This window comes from Brachypodium distachyon, chromosome 2 (genome assembly GCF_000005505.3).
Source record: "Brachypodium distachyon strain Bd21 chromosome 2, Brachypodium_distachyon_v3.0, whole genome shotgun sequence".
NCBI lineage: Eukaryota > Viridiplantae > Streptophyta > Magnoliopsida > Poales > Poaceae > Brachypodium > Brachypodium distachyon.
Window position 1 is genome coordinate 45,646,461 of NC_016132.3, and position 23,695 is coordinate 45,670,155.

Consider the following 23,695-nt stretch of genomic DNA (forward strand, 5'->3'; position numbering starts at 1 on the left):
GTGTCCGTCGCAACGGGGCCGGACGTGGGGGCCGTTTCTGACTCCACCTCCGCCCCCGCGGTCCCGACGACCGAGTCGAGGTCGACCACGGCCTCGCCTAATCCGCGCGCGGGCGCACTTGTGCCTGCAACCATGAGAGGCATTAGGATCGGCGATGGCTGGAGCTATCAAAGGCGAACAAGGGCGACCGGGGCGGTTACCTTGTGTGGCTGACGGGCTTGCCGGGGAAGCCCCCCCTACCTCGCCTGCGCCAGCGGGAGCGTCCAAGGGTCTTGCCGCGGGCGAGCTGTCGCTTGCTGCAGAAAGAGAAGGTATGTTCGTGAGTTTGCCTAACAGGAATTGCAGTTGCAGAGAACCAACGAAGGCATACCTAGGACCGGCCCTGCATCCGTCGGGGCTGGGTTGCCAAAGGACGCACCCGTGCCGCTCCTGAACCCCGCCGCCGTGTGGTCGGCGGCGCCAGCGCGCGTCCTCTTGCTTGGCGTGCCGGGCGGGGAATCGCTCCTCGCCCTCTTGCTGGCGCCCGCCGGCGAGGAGGACTTCGGGGGGTTGTGCCGGAGCGCGAAGCCCAGGAAGACCCCCCAAGCGGGTGGCGCCGTGGGCGCCCGCGGTGTCGTCGTGACCCGAATAGCTCCGGGTGTTGATGGCGATGCTGCCGCGGCGCCGGGCGCCAAGCTCGCGGAGGCCCGCGCTACCGGGGTGAAGGCCGTCGCCAGAGCGCTGGTGACCCCCGCAGGTGCTGGCGTTGCCGGGGTACCGACGGGCACCTCGGGACCGGTTCCCGCCGCGGAGCTGGCGGCTGCCACCAAGGCAGGGGCCGCCGCCGAGGCACTCGCGGCCCCTGTTGCCGCGGATGCCGTCGGGGTACCAACGGGCACCTCGGGACCTGCCGCCACCACCAGGTCGGGGGCCGCTGCCGGAGCGGACGTCGCCGTTGAGGAGACGGCTTCGGCCGCTGCGAACGTCCTCGATTTTCTTACGATCAAGGGCGCGCTGTCGCTGCTTTCTTCGTCGTCGTCCTCCACGGCAACGACTTCCGGGGACGCGGCCACCTGGCCCGCCTCGTCGTCCAACGACCGGAGGGAGGGCCAGCTGGGCTCGGACCCGCCCTCGCTCTCCTCGAGCACCCGCTTCCCGCTGGATGCCTGCGGGGGAGCGTGCGGGTCCCGGGTGGGGGTGTCATCCATCAGCCCCCACTCGTTGCAGGGCGGGAAGGCGCCGACAATGTCGCTGAGCATCCTGACGCCAGCGTGGAGAGCGGATACCCTCGACGGGAACTTCGTCGATTGGAAGATTTCGTTGGAGATCCCCCTCACCCACGTCCTGAGGGACTCCAAGTCCATGCCGTCCGCCTGGAGGCGTGTCCTGTCCCAGAGCCCGTGTACATTCACGCGGACCGGGAGCGTAGCTGCAGCGGGGCTATGCGCCGATGGACGAAGGTGCGCGCCACATCGACATCGGTGAGCCCCGCTAGCCGCAACGCCTTGATCTTCTCCATGATGCGGAGGAGGTCGGCGTCGCGGTGGTACCTATCCTGCTAGCCGTTCTGGGGTACCGGCATTTCCGTCAGCGGTTGGATGAACTCCTGGGGGTCCTCCACTCAGACCCAACACAAGTCGCCCCGCCACTCTTTTTCAATCTTCTTCCCCGACCAGACGATGAACTCCGACTTCATCTGGTCGCGGGCGCGGAAGACCACCCCTGACGACATCGCCTTCGCGTTATCGATGTGCGGGTAGAAGTAATGGCGGAAGAGCCCCACCGACGGCATCACCCCCACGAATGTCTCGCAGAGGAACTGGAAGGTGGCGAGGAGGAAGAGCGAGGTGGGGTGGAGCTGCGCCACCCGCAATTGATAGGACTCCATCAGCGCGTGGAGGAACAGAGAGAAGGACGGCACCATGCCGCAGAGGAGGAAGCGCGCGAACACCCGGAAGTCGTTGTCCTGGTGTTCGACGCCCGCCAGGAAGATCCGCGTCTCCCCGTGCTCATTGAAGTTAGAGGCGACGGCGTGCCGGAGCTTCCCCGGCGCCTTGCCGTTGTAGTCGGGGCGGAAGAAGGCGACTGTGGCGCGCATCTCCCGCCTCTTCTGGTCCTTGGCGGCGGCCGCTTCCCAGTGCCGCCTCGGTGTTGCTGGTCGCGGGCTTCTTCGAAGTCTGGACCTCCTTCCCCTTCCTGGTGGTGGGGGCGCCATGGAAAGCGAGGGCAGAAGCTGGCAGGAGCGCAGGGATACGAGATGCGGAAGAGGATGGAGGCGAAAGGGCAAAGTGTTGTTCCCCTTTTGGCAACAGTAGAGGCTTTATGGCGCCCGACCGTTTGGTAACGGCCGGTTCCGTACCCTACGGGTGCGCGGGGATAACTCCTAATCATTGGGAGTAATGCCGGAGTGGTCTTAACTACCCTATTTAGGGGGGAGTCAAGGCGGAGATCGCGCGTCCACTGCTCCGCTTTTAACGGCGCCGTACACCGGGCAGCGAAGGGACGCGGGCCCGCAACTGATCGGGGGCCCACGCGTCGGTTAAGGGCGTAGCCCGGCAACCGACTAGAGGGAGACCCTTCCGGGAACAGGTGATGCCGGCCCACGCCCGGGGGCTACTATCGCAGCAGTGTCACCCGGGGTACCACCGCTGCGCGACGCATGGACCCCTTCCCCGGTTCTCGGGAAGGTCTCATCCCGGGGAGCGCCGACGAGCTCCCCGGCAAGCTACCAACCCGAAAGGGGCTAGCGGGGCTTCGGGGAATATTCCCGCTTGGGCACCTCCCGGGAAGTTGCTTCCTGGGAGGGGGTTCCCGGGTGCGCTGGGCCCGGGTGCTTCCCGGGGTCGACTTGCGGGGACTGGAGGTTCCCGGGTGCGTGCCCCCGCCTCGCGCGTGGGGCTCGGTGGACAGCGCCGCGCGGGCGCGTGGCGAGCGCAGGACACATGGTCCCATCAAGGCAAGGAGTAAGGCGCGTGGCTCAGTAAACGAGCCGACCGACGGGTAGTTACCCGTCCGATCCAAGGAACAGTGGTTGTCTAATCGTACCCTAGGGTCTTAGGCCCCTAGCAGCGGAGGTGGCGCCCATGCACGCCACCAGCTCACCGAGGGGAGTTGCATGCCTCCCCGTTGGACACTTGTAGCCCATGCACCGTGGCACATGTGGCATCCCCTTGTGTATAAAAGGAGGACCCATGCCAACGGTCAAGGGGGTTAGACGGTTGGCGTGTTAGACAATTGGTAGGTTAGTGAGTTGGTCAGTTGGTTCCAGTAGACAGCCAGCAGAGAGTAGTAAGGAGTACTTAGACATTGAGGGGAAGCCCGAGAATTGGCCCGGCAAACTTGTAAACACTTGGTCCGCAATCAATATCAGTTCAGACAGGCAGGACGTAGGGTTTTACACCTCCGGGTGGCCCGAACCTGGGTAAAAAACGGGTGTGCATTTGTTCTTGCACTAGCACGCACTCTTAGCACTTTGTCTCACCGGCCCCGTAGGGCCTCATCGGCCGTCCCGGCGACCACTGGGTCTCCGCCCCAGACGCCCCTACCGAACCTAAAAGGGGGACGTGGCCACACACCCCCAGTGTCGGAGCACCGACCGACGACAAGTACCATCGGATATGCCGGGTATTCCCAGGGAACTCGCCGAGCACTCTTTGCATGTGGACGAGCATGCCAAGCCCATCAGGCAACCGATGCGGCGCTTTTCAGAACCAAAGTGAAAGGCCATTGGCGAGGAGGTCAATCGTTTGCTCGAAGCAAAGTTTATCCGGGAAATAAAACAAGCTACCTGGGTGGCGAACCCCGTCCTTGTCCCGAAGAAGAATACGAAAGTTTTGCGCATGTGCGTGGACTTCACCTCGTTGAACAAGCACTGCCCGAAAGATCATTTTCCCCTGCCTCGAATTGATCAGATTGTCGATTCGACTGCGGGATGTGCCCGGTTGTCATTCCTTGATGCATATTCTGGATACAATCAGATTCGATTGAAGAAGGAGGACGAAGATAAGACAGCATTCATAACGCCTTATGGGGTTTTTCTGCTACAAAACTATGCCTTTCGGACTGAAAAACGCAGGCGCTACGTATCAACGTTGCATGCAGGCATGTCTTCAGCTTGAAAGAAATGTTCAAGTCTACATCGACGATATCGTTATCAAGACAAAAACTGAAGATACTTTATTAGAGGATATTCAGGAGACATTCCAGAATCTTGATAAGTATCGGATCAAGCTTAACCCGACGAAATGCGTCTTCGGAGTACCTGCAGGTCAGCTTCTGAGCTATTTTCTTTCTGCAAGGGGAATCGAAGCCAATCCAGACAAGGTCAGAGCAATAGTAACGATGAAGGAACCAACAAGCATCCATACAATACAGAAGCTTACAGGACGAGTGGCAGCTCTCAGCCATTTCATTAGTAGATTGGGAGAAAAAGCCCTACCATTCTACCAACTACTCAAGAAAGGGGACAAATTCACGTGGACACCCGAAGCCAACAGCGCATTCGCCGATCTGAAACGCATGCTATTAACTCCACCGGTCCTCGTAGCCCCACTCGAGAATGAGCCTCTCTTGCTATACCTCGCCGCCACAAATCAAGTGGTCAGCACGGCCTTGGTAGTAGAAAGAGTAGAAGAAGGGAAAGCGCAGCCAGTCCAAAGGCCAGTATACTATGTTAGTGAGGTACTGTCTCTCACAAAGCAGTGTTATCCACATTATCAGAAGCCGGCATACGGAGTATTCATGATGGCTCGGAAGCTGGAACATTATTTTCAACAACACCCGATCGTCGTAGTAAGTGAAGCTCCACTCGCCAACATTCTCAACAACCCAGATGCAACAGGACGAGTCGCCCAGTGGGGAATCGAGCTTTCACCCAGGAATATCACATACGAACGCCGAAAAGCAATCAAGTCACAGGTGCTGCTAGATTTCATCGCCTAGTGGACAGAGATGCAGACTCCAAGCCCACCCGACTTGTCGAGTGCCTGGACCATGTATTTTGATGGGTCCAAGCGGGCAAAAGGCGCCGGGGCAGGAGTAATATTGATCTCACCAAAAGGAGACAGGATCTCGCTATGTTTTTCAGATGCACTTCCGCAATGCCTCCAACAATGAAGCCAAATACGAAGCTCTGTTGCATGGCATTCGGATGGCAAAAGCGTGCAGCGCCACTCGCCTAATGATCTATGGTGACTCTAACTTGGTTGTGCAGCAAACAATGAAGACCTGTGACGCAGTATCAGACACAATGATTGCCTACCGAGATATGTACAACACACTGGAGGGTAATTTCGATGGTTATGAGCTCATGCATGTCAGCCGAGCCAGTAATGAAGAGGCTGATCATTTGGCTAACTTGGGATCCACACGGGCAACAGTTCCGCCCGGTGTTTTCCTGGAAATCATCCAGCAGAGAAGCATCAAAGAGAAGAGCGCGACAATTTCAGTCAAGAAGGCGCCCAACTCAGATCCCACAGCCGATTCAGCAGTTTCACCTGACAACCCCGCAAATGAGCAAGCAGCGGCCGGTGCAGTCGAAGTCCTGGCAATTGAACCAACATGGATGAAGCCGTTACTCGCATACATGCTTCGGCAGGAGTTGCCAGAGGATACAACCGAAGCTAGAAGGGTTATGCGGCGCTCGAAAGCTTTCACAGTAATCAACAGCGAATTATACAAGCGCAGCGTGTCCGGTATTTTTCAGAGATGTATCTCATCAGAAGAGGGACATGATATCCTCCTAAATATCCATCAGGGCACGTGCGGGCACCACGCCGGAAGCAAGACAATCGCAGCCAAAGCCTTCAGAGATGGGTTCTACTGGCCACGGCCCTACACGACGCCCAGGCTATCGTCAGCAAATGTGAGGCATGTCAGATGATCTCCACGAAACCGCATGCCCCATCGTCCGAACTCAAGACAATTCCCATCGCCTGGCCTTTTGTGCAATGGGGACTCGACATGGTAGGCCCGTTGAGGAAGTGGCGTCATGGAGGACACCGCTTTCTGCTAGTCGCGGTAGACAAATTTTCGAAGTGGATCGAAGCCATGCCAATCGCAAGTGCCACATCTGCAACGGCTATTCAATTCTTCAGGTCTATCGTCTTCTGTTTTGGCGTTCCTCACAATATCATCACGGACAATGGGAGCAACTTCAAAGCAGCCGACTTTCAAGACTTCTGTGCGCAGATGGGGATCCGAATCAACTATGTTGTAGTCGTGCACCCGCAGACAAATGGCCAAGTCGAAAAGGCCAACGGTTTGCTCACCGAAGGCATGCGGAAAAGTTGATGACACCCCTGCGAAGAGCAGCTGGCGCATGGGTTGAAGAACTCCCTTCGGTACTCTGGAGCCTGAGGACTACACCAAATTCTTCAACGCAGTTTATTCCTTTCTTCATGGTGTACGGAGCAGAAGCAGTGCTGCCATCCGAAGTAAGGTACAACGCACCTCGGGTCACAGCATACGCTGGACCAGATTGCACAGAAGGTATGGAAGATGCACTCGACGCAGCAGATGAGGCACGCGACATCGCCCTGGCTCGGTTAGCAGTCTACCAACAGAGTCCGCAATTATCACGACCGTTGAATACGCCATCGTTCATTCGTTGAAGGCGACCTAGTCCTTCGGTTGAAATAGAAAGGTCACCACAAATTGGCATCGCCCTGGGAAGGACCCTACATCATATCCAAAGTGATTCCCGGTGGAGCCTACATCCTGAAGGATCCAGCCACCAGCGTCGATTTTGGCACGCCGTGGAATGCCGCACAGCTACGGCGTTTTTACACTTAGTTTTTTCTGCAAACAGACTTAGTTTTATCGTCTTCAGTTTCTACTCAGTAATATTATTTTCGTCAGTACGTCATTGAATAAAGATTAGTTTTTCCCTCGCACATGAGCTGAATTACTACATTAAATACCTCCGTCTTTTCAAAGACCTGAGGGATGCATCTATAGGATACCGCTCGAGTACGGCAACTCCAGCGTCGCAGTTAATACTCCGCGGGTGGCACTCACCCGACAGCCAATCAGGACTCGGGGGCTGCACTGGGCACCCGCGAAAACAAACATCGTACAAATCATAATTACACCCCTCCAGGAGGGAACTCCAAACCACCAGCTCGACACATTCATCAACGGACGGCACTCAGGCGCAAGTCTATCACCCTTCGTCACGATACAAGATACTCAACATCCGCAAACGAGATCAGTAGATAAAGGTACGCATTCAAAATATTTAACTAACAAAATTTTGGTTGCAGAACACGACAAAGAAGAGGAAACACAAGCTGTTCGACACCTAATGACAAGAAAGGACTCGGGGGCTATCCCCCCCCCCCCCCCGCCCCCTCCAAAGAAAAAACCAGTGCTAAAGCTCAGCAACGCAGTAGAAGTCTATATCATCTCAACAAGGTTGACCATTTCTCGAGCATGCCACTCGACGGCGTCATAATAACACTCCATGTTGACCTCGCCATCTTCAAAAAACGGCACCACATGCAGTCCCCCCAGATCGAGGCCGGGATATCGAAGCCTAACGAAAGCCAGGCCAACGGTGGTGCCAGTTACAAGCTGCTCATGTATATAGCTCTTGATGACAGCCGAATCCGTGAACAAGTAGACCAAGCCCCGAAGACCGTCAAGAACCGGCGTATTCGGAAACAGAGCTCGGTGAATATCAGTCATAATCTGGTGGCACGAGATCAAACAAGCTTTGGCTCGGGCAGCTCGATCCTGCAGAAGCGCCAGTACCTACCACCTATCGGAATCAAACCAGAAGGAAGGAATAGTCGGCCCTGCCCTTTGAAGCGTGTTCAGGAGATGACGAACATGACCAGCCTCTTCATTGGACTCGGGGGTAATATCTGCAAACACAAAACAGCTTGTTCAAGATAGAAAGCAGTACACAACACGCAGTCACAACGGACAATGCTTACCACGCAGATCAGAGGTTATCGAAACTAGCTCCCCCAGGAGAAATTCCTCTCGGGTGGCAGCGGCGCGAGCCTTCGATTTCCACACAGCAACCTCCCCGTGAAGCACCAAGAGCTGACGTTCAGCGTCCCTCACGCGATCGCGAAGATACACAATCTCATCAGAGCGACTCATCTCGACGAAACCAATGGAACCGCTGATCGAGGCGGGATATGCCAATCAATAGTCCAAACTCGACTATAAATAGTCGACCATGGACTCGGGGGCTACTCCCATCGGGAGCGCTGATCACGCACCTGACGAAATATTACCAACTCAAGATCTGTTCGAGTCCGTGCCTAACTCCACACAGTTAGCCACGCACTCGGGGGCTACTCCCATCGGGAGCACTGTCCGCGCACCCGACGATAACTTCCTAAACCAGGATACATCCGAGTTCTATCCCAACTCTACGCAGTTGACCACGCACTCGGGGGCTATTGCCGTCAGGGATGCTACCCGCATACTCGATGGTAACCTACGCAGCACAAATGGACAAAACGCACAGCATCTGAACATTGATTTATATAACAGATCCATTACAACGTCCACATACAAGTTGAATTTTTCTTTCGAGTCCGTCCCCAACTACAAGCAGTTGGACCCGCACTCGGGGGCTACTCCCATCGGGAGCGCTGATCGCATACCCGATATTTTCCCCAAGGTGCCTACGGTAAGACTTGACTTGCGACCCGGTTCGTCTCAAGCTGTGTTTGCTCCGCCTCTTCACGGAGGAAGATGATCCATCGAGCCGGTTGCAGAGTCCGATCCATCTGGGGTCAAATATCAATCGTCTCCCCGGGCATCACAGGCAGTTCATGGATATGATCAAGATCTAAACTGGGATGCTTCACTAGGGCAAACGCCAACGCATGTTGAGCGCCCCTAATCATCAAACTCCAGGCAAAATCTTGTATACCCGTGCCGCCACGAAATTTCTGCATCAAAGCTTCAAGTCCAGAAGGCAGTCGACGCAGAGGAAACAAGGATTGGTATACATGCTCGACAGGAGTCGGCGAAATCCTCTATCTGGTCAACACGGTCTTGCATCAATGCCAAAGCTTGGCCCCTGTCTCTGTCATACCAGAAGGATGACCTGTTCGACGTGTTTAGCCTACTCAGTCGGGAGTTCACCAGTTCGGCCTCCGATTGGGGATCAATTCAAAGGCCTGGAGCATCAGAGTCAATAACGACAACAGTTGCAAAGAAGACAGTCAATCGAAGGAATGAAATTCAGTTACCCGCCAGTTTCTCGGACATCGTCAACAACTCTTTCATCAGAAATTGTTCGCGGTCAGTGGCGGCTTTGGCTTTGGTTCGTTGCACGGTCAACTCCCCCGTAACCACCCGAAGTTTCTGCTCGAGACCTTTCAGCTGGTCCCTCAGTATCGTCGGGTCCAGAAGAGAAGCGGGGGAGGGCGCTGGAGTCGCCATGGCAGCGGGCACTGGCTGCGACTGTGCAGGAACGGCTTGGGCAACTGGTGTTTCACGCGTTTCATCGTCATCGCTCTACAACGCAAAGCAAGACATAAAAGAACATACATCTTCAAAAGACAGCCAAGAGAGATTTATATTGCAACAAAAGAGGATATTGCAAGCACCATAGTACGGACTCATCTTAAATGAAATCCTGGCGAAGTCAATACTAACAACTATTAGAGTAAAGCAAAAACAAACTTCAGGACGAAGGTCCAGCTCCCACCTCATCCGTAGCCTCCTGTGCGGATTGGACAATCACCGCGTTCAGCTACTCGATCACGTGGTGAACTTCTTCGCCAATTTGCGTCCCCGCTTAACAAAGCGCTTCAACTCGACGACTTGCCCATCAAAAGTCGTGGGGGCGCCATCAGCAACCTTCTGCAGCAGCGCTTGGTCGAGTCCATGCGCGAGCGAAAGGATGAATGCAGCCTCAGCACCTGCCTGGGTCTGCGCCCGAGTGAAGTCTTCGAGTGGATCTTCACCGTCGAAGAAGCTCAGCAACCCGTCGAGTGAGCTTGGCGTCTCGACGTCTGGATACATACTCGTAAATAATGACCTCAGCGAGGAAGTCACCTTTGTGAGCATGTCACCTGCGTGATTGCACAACTCCCCGACAGAGCCCACCACACCACTCAATCCAGTGACTTGGTGTTTGCCACGAAGAGAGGACAGTGAGCCGAGGGAATCTGCGCCAAAATCATGTCAGGCGAAGAAATCAAAGGGGTAAGGAAACAACGTCAGTTACATTTAAACTCACCGAATAGCGCGTCGATGGCAGCCGACAGTCACGTCTTCAACTCATCATCTCGAGAGGCAATTTCTTTCCTCTCGAGTGCCAAGCTCTCTTGCGCTTCCAGCTTGGCCTGCTTGACAGCCGCGTCCACCTCGGCGCGAGCAGCAACCAATTCCTTGGCAGAGTCAGCAACCAGCCACGTCACGTAGTCGGTTGGCCTGTTAAGTCAATCCTGCAAAAACAGACAAGGTTAACATGAGCCAAGTCCGTACTGACATTACAGACAAGGATTAAGTACAAGTTTAAATTCATACCATGGGCGTCAGCAGCAGCCTCTTTCGCCTGGGTCAGCTCCTGGCGCAGCTGCTGGTTTTCCTCCTCCAGTACTAGGTAGCGGTCGCCAAGGTCCACCAACCTTTCAACAAAAGGCTGCAATGGACAAAAATACGAGAAAAAGCTGTTAGTACGAAACGATGTTTCACTCAACACTCCCATCGGGAGAATACTCACGTGGTTTTCCAGGGCCAAAGCCCCATTACGAAGCCGGGATGCTGAAGTTGACGGTTGAGCAACAATCGAAGTCGGTGCCGTCTCGGGAAGCTTGGCGGGTGAGTTCCTCGTCAGCGAAGAGTCTCGCGCCTCGCACCGAGCCAAGGAGGCACTAGGTTTTGAGGGACTCCGGGCTGGCGAAACGGCACGAGAGTTCTTGGCTATGGCATCACCATCACTATGGATTTCAGCAACTTATTAACTTGGACAGAAGAATTCTTAACCAACAAAGGAACTGGTCTTTGAACTTACCTAGAGGAGTCCCTCGATGACACATCAAATATGCGAAGGCGTCCTTTCGGCTTGACAGTGACCTTGGCTTTCTTGGTCAGGGGAGCCGACGGGGACGGTGATCGGAGCTTCGGTTCGTCGGATGCAGCCGTGGCACTCGACGGAATCGTCTCCTCAGGCACCTCATGCTGATGAGAATCTCCAGTCGACTGCTCCGCTTCACTCAACCGACCACGCTTGCGCGACTGATGATCATCTTCCTCCTCATCCACGTCGTCCTCGTAAAGGGCGTCGGAGTTGGAGCAGTCGACCGGCTCACCATCATCAACTGGCACCCCTTCGTCCAGTGGAGGCTGGCTCATAAGCTCCGGGTGGCCCTGCAACAACACTTTTTCAATATAAACTAACTTAGAAGATGCAGAGTAGTAAATGGCGAGTGAGTAAGGAAAAGTCACCTCTTCATGCGACCGGTCGGGTCCGTAAGGCGGCAGAGGCGACTCCAGATCTTCCAAGGTGATCTCTTTTCGGGTGACCACCCCTACTCGAGTCAGAAGGTCCTCGTCTGACAAATCTTGCACACAGATGGGAGTGGAGTCTGATGTCCCTGAGTACTCCCACATGGAGTGGGCTCTGGCCTGGATCGGCTGAATCTGCCTCTTCATGAAAAGTGGCAGACCACTCACCTCCTTCTCTGGAGTTTGTTCAAGCTCAGCCACTTGCTTTAGCAGAACCGTGATTCCAAGACTTCAACTTTCTCACTTGAGCTGAGGAGAAGAACTCGGGCAGACTGAAATCATTGCCGTTGACTGGCTCATCTTGGAGATAAAACCATCGACTCCTCCACTGCTGCACTAACTCGATTTGGTGAAGGGAGAAGTATTGGACATCTCCGCGGACTTGGATGTTGGCGCCGCCGGTCTTGTAGATCCAGTCGCCCTTACCCCGCCGCTTGATGATGAACAGCTTCTTCCACAAACCCCAGTGCGGTTCCACGCCCAAATAGCACTCACAGAGCGTGATGAAGCACGCAATGTGAAGGTAGCTATTGGGCGTCAGATCATGCATCTGAAGCCCGTACGCTAGCAGCAGCGCATGGAAGAAGAAGTGGACGGGAAGAGAGAGACCGCGAATCACGAAGCCGTAGAAAATAACTCTCTCCCCAGGCTTGGGACGGGGAGTTACCTCGTTGCTCGGCAGGCGGCCTTGCCGGAGTCCTCGCCGGGAATGAGCCCGTGCTTCCGCATCATCGAGAGATGAGGCGCCATGATCCCAGAACGTTTCCATTCCCCGGTCTTCTTGTCACCGCCGGGCGCGGCGTCAGTAGCTTTCTTGGATTTCTTGTCCAAGGCGGGGGGAGCGTCGCGAGACGCCCTCTTGCCGTCAGCAGCGGTGCTAGCACCGGCGGCGGTGGAGATCTTCTTTCTGCCCATGGTGGGGATCACGCAATGGCAGTGGTGGAGGAAGTGGGGAGCAAGTGCGACGAAGAGAAGGCTAGGTTTCGGGCGAGAAAGCAGAGCGCAGAAGGAAAACGTAGTGAAATGGGGGAGACAAGGGGGTGATTGGAGGAACGAAGAAGAAGATTGGTAACGGCACGAAGCGGAATCAATGCCGCACGATTTAGGATGGTGCCACGTGTATCACATCCTTGTATGACGCGTGGCCCCAGCGGAAACGGACCGTCCCCCTTCCGTTGGTTCAGGAACCCACTACAGCTATCATTGCGCCTAAAATTTCGCGCATGTCATATTGTCAAATCAAACTGACCACATCCACAGTATTCAATTCAGTCTGTGCATAAAGCATAAGGTACGTCCCATCGACTGCCCATATTATTTCTTTAACCACAGCATCAGTTGAGATGTCATGTCAAGTTCTAGAAAATTCGGGATGGCACCTGACGGTACAGGAACTCGAAGTGTACCCCATTCAGGGGCACTCGACAACAATATCCGGGTCGCACAGACTGCGAAACAAACCCGAATCCACGTTCATAGCGTGAAGGTAAGACCCGATGGTTTTTCATTGGGCCTGGAAATCAGCATCATCAGGCGATTCCAGACTATCCATGCGCTTGCATGAAGAAAAGATCCCAACGGATGCGTTGGTTGATCGCCCTACAGTACTGGATTTCGAGTCTGTAAAACCCCCGGCAAGTTTGACCCGGATACCGCCAGTTATCCAGGATCGAGCCTGGGGACTCGAGTGCTGATGTATGCTAACAGAGTTTTTGCCCAGGCGCAATTAACTGGACTCGACCGATCAAGTATTCCAGGCGCGTTATGCGACCATCCCACACAGTATCAGTACAAATCACAGAAATGCTATGTGGCTTCTGAGTCACAAGTTAGGGATTCCCTTAATTCAGGTCTCATAAACGTTCGAATCAATCGAATGGTGAACAGTTAAAATCAGAAGACTATCTGCATCTTGACGTGCGATCAAGTTAGTGAAACAAAAAAACTCTTGAGTCCCTACCTGAGGCTAACTGACGAGGGAATAACTCTTCGAGTTCTCAACCTTCATATACCTAATGCAGCCCATCAGGGGGTCCACTCGAAGGCCCACCAAGTATATGCAGGTCGAGTCCCTCAAATTGCGGTTCAAGTCAAGGAACATGATCTTTTCGTACCAGAATAAACCGATTTGATTGTAACCTTCCCGATTATCACGCCCGAGATCTAGCCGCCAGTATATAAGGCTAGGAGGGGGAGTCGGGAAGGGGGACCTCTATAGACACACGCCAGATCCATCTACGCATCATAACTTCATAGCTACTCTGTAATCTCGATCAATACAATACACCAAAAGCAGGACGTAGGGGTTTTACCTTCCGAGGGCCCTGAACCTGGGTAAACCTTGCGGCTCCCCTAGTCTTTGTTAGTCGACAAGATCGCTGGTGCACACCGTGCTTTCCTTCAGTCGAAAACCCTCGAATCAGGATATTGCCGAGGTAGCCCCTCGTCATAGCCTCAAGTAATTTTTTCCAGAAATCCCTATAAAAAAAGAAATTATACCTCTTTCTATAAGATTAATGAAAATTGAAAAAAACTTAGTAATTATAGAAAATTACCTAATAACCAACCTATTGCTTCGTATTGTCGAGATCCTAAGTAAGAAGCAATCACTATCTAAATAAATATCTATCATAAATGGGTAGATATATCATATAGTTGTAGCAACTTCAATTTTTTCTCTAAAGAAGAAATGAGATTCTAGGTTCTGAAGCAAAACTAAAGAGATGTAGATAAAGGGAAGGATGATATAAAGAAGAAAGAAGAATAAGTAAGATATAGGATTGCAATATGTATGGTCTATGAATTTCATCATAAAAAGGCAATGTGATAAAGCATCAATATAATATGATAAAAATAACAGAGAATTCGAAATCGTAACTTGAAACAAGAACTACAAATTTAAAGCAATAATTAAAAAGATCGACGTTTGTGTTCCATGATGAAAGCATGATTTAAAAAAGGAAATGTAGCGTCAATTCGGTTGCATAATTACTCGCAAAATAAAAAAATTGCATACTATGAAATTCGATGTTGGCGTTCCAAATTTGAAAAAGGAAATTTTGCAAGGAAATGTTTTTTTTCTTTTTTTGAGAGAAGTATCCCACTTTATTAACTCAAAATTTCTGGAAAATGTTTTTTTTCTTTTTTTTAGAGAAACCGCAAGCGGCGTCTCACTGAGAGAGAAGACGCAGCCATGCGCATCGGTTCCGGATGGCAAACTGGTCGGTGCGATGCGAGCCATCGGTATTCTCATGGCCTAACAGGACTGCATCAAAAGCGGGCCAGCGGCTGCCTCCGTGTCTCTTGGGCCTTGTGGCGCTTCGGTCGGCTCTGTGGGCCTTGTTTCGTTTCTTCCACGGTTCGTTCCACCTGGGCACTGTGCGGCAAAGATCTTCACGTCTTCTGGCCTGTTTGCCCGTTGAAGCTCCTCGAGCGCAGAACGGAGCACCGTTAATCCCGCGTATCGAACCCTCGCTGCTCGCTGCTCCGTGCGCTTCCCATCACCAAAGCGCGCTGCCGGAGCACTCCGCCGACGCGCCACAACGCGCCGCGGGAATCGAACACCTCTCACCCCCACCAATCCCCCTCAATCCGCCGCGTTACGCCATTGCCACCCAAGGCAGGTATGCAGCATGCCACTCTAGATTTCTGAAGTAAAAAAAAAATCGGCCAGTCCAACGAAACCTTCTCTAAACCTTCAGATTCAGAGACTTGGTAGTGGCTATACTTTGGAGTAGGAATTCTTCAGTCAAGCGCGACTACACCAAAATCATGGGAAAAATATAGAACAAGGGCTAAAGGCTTTCAGGAATTCAGGTCAGCAGTTCATATATCTTCACATCGAACATATCTGTCCAAACCTCCAGGATGAGCATATGCTATATATGCATTGGGAACGACACACCATACTTACAAGCATACATGTAAAACAAAAGAAGAAATTATGGTGCTGGTACCTTTATTGAGAACAAGAGAAACAAAATTCAAAGCCTGTATTGAGAACACTCCTATTTGTTGCATCTCAGCCTCGGTTGATATATAACTCCAGTAGGATGATATATATAATAGAAGGAATAGTAAGTGTCTTTACAACTCCCAATGCCAATAGAACACAGAAGCCACAACCTATGTGACTACTTCCAAAATGTGTTTGAGCACTATATATAATACATGAAAAAATGGCAATAAATTATGTGCTAATGTTCACTGATACAATGCAACCTTTACACCTATCGGCAATGAACTTTTGGTGACCAAATTTACAGACAGAATGGAAGGCGAGGGCGGCTCTGGCTACGAATGTAGCAGACCAGATCATCGTTGTTGTTCTTGTGGTAATCAATTGTATCACTCAGCTGCTTGATGGCTTCTCTTTTCTCTTGCACTCGAGCTGCTAGCTCATCATCTTTTTCTTCAATTATCTTCTCAAGTTGAACCATCCTCTCATCTGCCTCAGCAGCACTACTAACCATTTCTGACATCACCTTTTCTTTCTTTTTCAATCTAATAGCCAACTCGTTGTTTTCCTTGAGCAATGCTTTCTGCTCATCAAGATGGTGGTGTAACTTATCCTTTAGGACACTGAGCTCTTCACTGCATGCAGAAAATCGGGCAATGAAGTGTGCCAAACTCTGACTGGAGTGTGATTCAAGCTCATCCAGTTGACTGGCCAATTTACAGACCACTGACTCGGCACTTTCTTTTATTTGCATGAGAGTTTCTTCCAGCGAGCTGATCCTTCCAGAAAACACCTGTATTTGTTTTTCAAGATGCCCGATCTCAGCCTGTGATGTTTGCACTTTCATGATATAGCTGTTTTCTTTGCATCTGCTCTCTGCATCAGTAACTTTAAGCTTCTGCTTGGCTAGCTGGAGTTGAACTTCAAGTTCCTGCACATGCTTTTGTAGCTTTGCATTCTCCTTATTTGCATATAACTTTTCCGCTTCCAAATGATGATGTTTGTCCAAAATTCCAGTGTTTTTCTCCTCTAGTTGATCTATTTTCTCAATCTGATTTTGCTTGAGTACCTCAAGCTGGGACGCCTTTGTGGATACCTCATCATATCTATGCTGAAGTCTCTGACAACTGCTAAGTATCCCTCTGATGCTCTGCTCGAGAACAGCAAGTTCTGTGTCATGATCTGTAATTTTCTGCTTAACTCTATCTTCGAATTTATTCATGAAGGACATGTTTTCCGCGCATGTTTTAATCATAATTTTCAGATCTTCCTCCACCTTTCCCTTCTGAGATGACAATATGTCGATTATCTTCTCCAAATCTTTTGCATTACTATTCATATCACTAATTTGACTATCTGCCTCAGCTTGAACCTTCTCGAGTTTCTCGTGTAAGTTAGAAACTTTTAATATTGCCTCTTCAAACTGTTCTTCCAAGCTAGAATTGTTTTTCAACTGAATTGAAAGATTTTCCTTCAGTTTCACTATCTCACATTTAAGATTCTTGATAGAAGACTCTGACTGCTTTAGTTGTGTTAATAGTGTATCCTTCTCTTCTTGTGCCACCTTAATCTTCTTCTGTAACTCAACCTGAAAGTCTTCCAATTGTTTGGTCAAAGCATAGTTGTTCTTTTCTGATTCATCATTAGCTTGTTGTAGAGCTGAAATGCTCTGCCTTTGCTTTTCTAGCTCGCGCTCACAGATCATCATAGAAGCTTGAGACTGCTGTAACTCTGAGAGAGCTGTTTCCTTCTCTTCGCGAAGTGCTAGAATATCTGCATGCAGGATGGCCCTAGTTTCCTCCAAATGCTTGTCCATGCTGTAATTATTTTCTAGCTGAACTGAAATATCCTCCTTCAGCTGAGCTACCTGACATTCAAGGTTTTTTATAGAGAACTCTGACTCCTGTAATTGGGTTAATACGGTATCTTTCTCTTCTTGTGCCACTTTAATCTCCTTCTGCAACTCAACCTTGACTTCTTCGAATTGTTTGGTCAGGTCACAACTGTTCCGCTGCAAGTCCTCATTAGCTTTCTCTAGAGCTGAAACAGTTCCACTTTGCTTTTCTAGTTCTCTCTCAAAGTTCATGATGGAAGCGTGAGACTGATGTAACTCTGACAGGGCTGTTTCCTTCTCTTTGCGTAGTGCTACATTATCCTCAAGAAAGTTGGTCCGTGATTCCTCAAATTGCTTTTCCAGGCTAGCATTGACGTTCTTCATATCTTCATTAGCTAGATGCAAGATCAAAATTCGCTCTTGTGCTTGCTCTAACTCAATCCTATAGTTCTTGATGGAAGCCTCAGACTGCTGTAACTCTGAAAGTGTTTTGTTCTTCTCTTCTTGAAGTGCTATAATTTCTGCATGGAGACTAACCATGGCATATTCAGATTCTTTCTTCAGGTTAGCATTACACTTCTGCAGATCTTCATTTGCAAGCTGTAGAATATTGTTTTGTTCTCTTTGCTGCTCTAACTCAGATTCAAGGGTATTGACTAAAATGCTTGACTGCTGCAAATTATCAAGGGCTTGTTCCTTCTCTCCTTGTATCAGAATGATCTTTGCTTGCAGATTAGTCTTAGCTTCTTCCAGTTGCCTATCCAAGCTATAATTTTCCTCCTGCAGTTCTTCATTAGCTTGCTGGAGAACTGAAATTTGGGTTTGTTTCTGTTCCATCTCGCTTTGAAGGTTCTTCAAGTCGGCCTCTGACTGTTGTAACTGTGCAAGTGCTGATTTTTTCTCCTCCTGTTGTACTATAACCTCATTGTCCATATCAGTCTTTATTCCACTTAAGTCTTCAATGGTCTCCTGAAGATTTGAAATTTGTTCGTGTTTCTGTTGCATCTTACTTTCAAGATCAATAGTTGAAGCAACAGCTTCATTCTTTTGCCCTTTTACTGCTGTAAGCTCGTTATTTAGATTGGAATTCGTCAACTCTAGGTCTTTGTTTCCCTTCTGCATAACTGAAATTTGCTCAAGTTGCTGTTCGACTTCATTCTCAAGTTTCTTTAAAGAAGCTTCCAATTGTTTTAGCTCTAGTGCTGCAGAATTCTTCTCTCTATGTAGCTCTGCAATATTATCATTCAGGGCAACTTTTGTTGATTCCAGTTCCTTTTCTAGTTCCTTGACGCTAGAATGTGCCTTCTCCAACTCATTCAAACACTTGGATTGTTCTGATACTAGTCTTAATTTTTCTTCTTGTGCATAAGCACGTTCCTTGTTCAGATTGTTCATTAACTCCTCTTTCTCCAGTGTCATACCATCTATCTCCATCCCTGAAAGTTGAAGTTTGCTTTCAAGTGAATGGTTTTCTCCAAGCAAGGACTCGTTTTCAGCTTTGATTTCAGCAAGAGTTGCCTTCAGCTGGGAACACTCGATATCAAAATTCTTCTGTTGTGCTTTCAGGTTATCATACTCCACTGACATCATCAAGTTTTGATTCATCATCTTCTTTTTTTCCAATAAAAAGTTCTGCACTTCTTTCTCAGCTAGCTGGGCCTTCTCAAGTTGGGATGACAAGAAGGTGCATTTCTCCACTGTATGATGCAGCTGATTGCTCATATCTTCCCTCTTGTTCTCCAGGCGTACAATTGAAATCTTCAGGTCCTCTCTCTCTGTTTCGATAATTTGCTTCTCACTGGATAATGTTCTGATCTCATTCTCCACGACTGCTAATGCCTTCAGTAATTCCCCTGTCTTCCCCTCTGCACTTTTGACCAATAATTTTAGATTTTCATTCTCAGATGACAAATTTGCTACATCTGAACTAAACTCTATCCTGGTTGATTCTTTATCATTTAGTGCTTCATCCAATAGCTGCTTCAGATTTGATATTTCCTTTGCTTGTTCATCTGCATTTTGTTTCAGTTTCTGAATTTCTGCTTCCACACTTCGTTCTGTGCCTTGATTATCTTCAGTAAGCTGCTTCCAGTCATTTTCTTCATTGAGCGTGTCTACTTTTGTCTCAGCAACATCGTTGTCTGATCTGTCTCCCTCTGAGTCTGAATCAGACGAATCTGAACCTGTGGAACTGTGCCCAACATTTTCTAGTTTACTAATGAGCTGTTTGCAGTGCTTGTGCAGATATTGATATTCTTCGTGGAAACCCTTCACAAGGGAGGATAGTTTTGATTTCTTGAAGGTATTTCCAGAATCATCTACTTCAGTCTCAGGCATCTCATTCTCCTCTCTGATTATACGAAGAATACTTTCCACGTTCTCATCAACACCTGTGGAAAGAAAAAAACAGCAAAGTGCTTTCAGACAATAAATGGCTACAACTAGGAACTGCTGTTAACCACAGTACAATGCAAAGTACATCTAAATAGCTAAAACGACATAAGTGCTTAGATCATCCAACAAAAAGTAAACGGTATCAATAATAGAACAATAGGAATGTTTTAATGTAAATAATTTGATCTATGAGATTTGTGTTTCTTCTCGGAAAAAAGTAATAGTTAACGTGAGTCAAGAGAATACCCTTTTTGTTCTCCAGAAGATGTTTGGACTTCCTAATTTTGTGTGTCTTTGTCATGCTGAACTGCTGAAGGTTCTTATGTGGACAAGCTTTGGTATTTCTTTGCCAAAAAGCAGATCTAGACCAAAGTGTTCATACTTGAGATCATATGATGCTGTAACTCCAGATTACACCTTTACTTGTGACACTGAGAGATGTCTCAAGAGTGAACTGTGTACAAGAACAAAAAGATAATTATGATATAGAAAAGATTGAAGCCCATTTTGGGGAGTATGTAAGCAACTTATGAAATCACAGAAGAGTTGTCTGTCCAACTGGATTTTTTTTTTAAAAACAAAGGTATCAACAATACAAAACTTATGCAGTTTTGTTCCCTCTCAAACGCACACCAAAATGCGCGTCATTTCATATTAGAAGCAAGTACCTAGATGGTGCGGGTCTTACTGCAAAAGCAAACAAAGACAGAAAGGATGATAAAAAAGAACAAAGTGCACCCAAAGCAACGAACAGGGAAAAAAAGGAACAACCAAAAAGTTGTACACCTAGCCTAGTGACACTTACGAAGATTTTGGGGGTTTAAAATGGCAGCAGTTGTCAGCTATTACACCCTTTCTAGGCAAGACAAGGAGCAATAATAACACGACAAGTTTACATTGGTAATAATAACATATACTCCCTCCGTCCCATATTAAGCGACTCAAATTTGTGCAAATATGGATGTATCTATGCCTAAAAAACGTCTAGGTACATGTAATAGAAAGTCACTTAATATGGGACGGAAGGAGTACTTAAAATGGTATCATTTAATACTGGTGTTTGCTTAGATTGATATGGTTTCCCAGCTGAAATTTCTGATCAAAAGTTCAACGGAGTCATGGAGATTCTGGAGGTCTATTATATACCTTTACAAACACCTAGGAAATGAGAATTTATTTTAAAGGTGAGAATGTATCAAATTCAAACAGTATGCGATAAGAAATTGGATGGGAATTGAGGAATTACAGAAGTAAGCTGAGGCCCATGGTGACCTCAAAGACACAGGGATGATTATGTAAGCTAGTTTATTAACATGTTTAGTATTTTTACTTGGCAACATTTTTTAATTTTTAATCTTAGCACAATATGTTTGACATACCCTTTCAAGGACTGAAACAGCATATCAACTAAAACAACACTTATGCTTCTTGACTGAATAACAAAGCACGAAGTACTTGTGCAGTACTCAGTACGTGTTAGTAGCTCTCTGCACTGCTGACATATATATTGTATTCTCTTAATTTCGGCAGCGAAGTTAGACGCAGAACATGAAAATGAAAAGACCATCTTGTTGATGGATATGCAAGTAGACAGTGGCACAGCTTTCCAAGGACCAAAGTGGACCTTCGACCCTCTAGTTGTGAGGAATGGAAGCATTATTTAAGTGATTAAGGGATTGCAAGCTTAATCACTAAGATAACTAGTACTCCCTCCGTTTCTAAATACTTGAAGCATTAGTTCAAGTTTGCACTAAAACAGCGACAAGTATTTAGAAACGGAGGGAGTAGTATTTAGGGTGTTTATGCTGATTGAACTTCAAAATGTCATCTACCTGTCTAATTTATGCTTTATTTAGTGCCAACCTGCCTAGTTATGAGTTCGATCTCCGTCACTGCAAGGAGCATGTTTGGAAGGTTACACATAAAGTGCTACTTCCTCCGTTTCATAATTCTTGTCTGAAATTTGTCAAAAATGGATATGTCTATTCCTAAAAAGCGTCTAGATACATGTAATATTTCGACAAGAATTATGGAACAAAGGGAGTACCTGGTAAGACTTTTGCCCCTTGGTTGAAACTTGAAAGTGGTTAGGATCTACTTTTTTTATCATTGCACTTGGACTATTGGATATATCAATCATATCTATATATATATATATATATATATATATATATATATATATATATATATATATATATATATATATATATATATATATATATATATATATATATACACATTGTTGCAGTTGCAGTACAAAATATTTGGTTCGCACATCAGACATGAGCTCAGCCTGCCATACAAGAACACCTAATGTTGAGATAAGGTAAGTTCTGATACTATTTTTTTATTTCATGAAGACATCAAAGAACATTTGTCTACAAAGATGGTTAAACAGCAAATCCTTTAAAGGAGGACTAGCAGGTAACCATATTTGTTTTTATAGATTATTATTCTTTACTGTGACCACAGCCAAATTGTGTTATGGCTTAATATTGGTAGATAAATTAAAATTTCATATACCAGCTCTATCTAGCGGTTCTATATTTTTACCGTACACGTCTTTTACTTATTGATGACTTCAAACATCTGAAGTACACATACATGGGCGAACTATATCAGATCTCAGTGAACCTTTCCCTAACTACCTCCGTAAACGTCTACAATATCAAATAAGTATATTATGAAGATATAATATCATAATGGATCTAATAAAACTAATTTAGAGTTGTGAAATGTTGGTAGATTCTTCTGTAAACTTGGTCAAACTTAGGACAAAGCCAAAACATCTTATATTTAGGAACAGATGGAGTACACCACAGCATAACTTGACCTCCCAACAGCATGACTTCCAAAAAGTGGAAAATTACCTGGTGGAAACTATCTTTACAGTGTGAAGTCGTGGGAATCATTTGTATAGGTTGTGGGAAAAATCTAAAATAAGTACCACATGCAGAGGAGATAACATTCTTTTTAAGATGTAAAAATTCCAAGTTCAAACTCAGTTGCATTTGGAAGCTAGAAAACAAATTCGCCATGAATTAAAGATTTTCTAAACACATCAGAGTGATCCATCCAACAGCACACAGCCACACACACTGGTACAGCAACAGAAATCACTATACTGGTGCAACAACAATGGCATCACAGTAAGCCCATGCCCTAGAAGCCATAGATGGAAGTCAAGAAACGTACCAAATGAAACCCCTCCTCCTCTATATATGTTGTCTGCCACCTCTTATTGAACCCCGGGCAGTAAAGATCTGATAAGGAGAAAGAAAGATCAAGCATGACCAAGACGGCAAGACCGTGCATCGATTTCAATCGAGCGGAGCGCCACTTGGCGCATCAAAACAGCGGGAAGAACTGAGCAAGAAGATCGATGCGGGAATCGACCGGGACAAAGACGAGAGAAGTTACCTGAGGCTGAAGGGCGAAGCGTTTGCTTGACGAAGCAAAACAAACTGCAGGAGTAGCAGCCACAGCCCACAGGTAGTCGAGATGTGTGTGGACAGAGCTTAGAAACGTCTGCACAGAAGTGAACAATCAACAAAAAATACCCGAGAAAAATAGGAGCGAACAGCAATTTGTCCTGCTTGAGCGGTTGAGCCTCTCGACATCTAGCTGAAAGCCCTTCGCATCCGCACCTTATCACGAGATTAACCCCGAATCCAAACAGAGCTCCCGCCATTTCGAACGCGAGATAGCCTGTGGTCTGAGCTGGCGGGGGGTGGGAGCCAGCCAAGCCACGGCCCACGGCTGCGGGCTGCCGGCTCTTGTCTCGTCCAAGCGTGGGTGGGATTCATAAATACAAAATAGCTGGGGAAAACGACGGTGGGGGCTGACGAGGACAACCTCCTACTGCTGGCTACTGCCCACAGCCCACTGTCCCTGTTCCTATAGAATGCTGCTGTGCTTTTGTTCTTGTTGTGTTGTTTCCTAGAGGAATCTTTTGTAGCTCGATGCTGTGTTACCATCGGTTTCGAGTCCGACTCCCGGACGCTGCGTTACGATCGGTCTGCTAATGCAACGACAAAACGATTAAGCTA

General features: G+C 48.4%; 1 protein-coding gene across 2 annotated transcripts; it reads right to left on the minus strand.

Moving 5' to 3' along the window:
* Positions 1-15,491: 15,491 nt before the first annotated feature.
* On the minus strand, positions 15,492-23,451 carry LOC104582831 (COP1-interactive protein 1). Of its 2 annotated transcripts, XM_010233796.3 has the most exons (5): positions 23,294-23,451; positions 23,067-23,174; positions 22,842-22,909; positions 19,893-20,100; positions 15,492-19,642 (listed from the first exon to the last, which is right to left on the minus strand). In XM_010233796.3, exons 4-5 carry the CDS (start codon positions 19,945-19,947, stop codon positions 15,720-15,722), a joined length of 3,978 nt encoding a protein of 1,325 aa, XP_010232098.1. In that variant the 5' UTR covers positions 19,948-20,100; positions 22,842-22,909; positions 23,067-23,174; positions 23,294-23,451; the 3' UTR covers positions 15,492-15,719. The 2 variants fall into 2 exon arrangements, with proteins under 2 accessions (XP_010232098.1, XP_014755314.1); XM_014899828.2 differs by lacking the exon at positions 23,294-23,451 and having other exon boundaries at positions 23,067-23,276.
* Between the last annotated feature and the right edge of the window lie 244 nt (positions 23,452-23,695).

What these genes read in the sequence shown, in the direction of transcription:
- LOC104582831 (XM_010233796.3), bottom strand. Translation starts at nt 19,947, where the DNA reads ATGACAAAGACACACAAAATTAGGAAGTCCAAACATCTTCTGGAGAAC. An exon ending in TCTTCTGGAGAACAAAAAGG is followed by an intron (nt 19,643 to 19,892) that starts GTATTCTCTTGA and finishes TTCTTTCCACAG; the next exon opens with GTGTTGATGAGAACGTGGAA.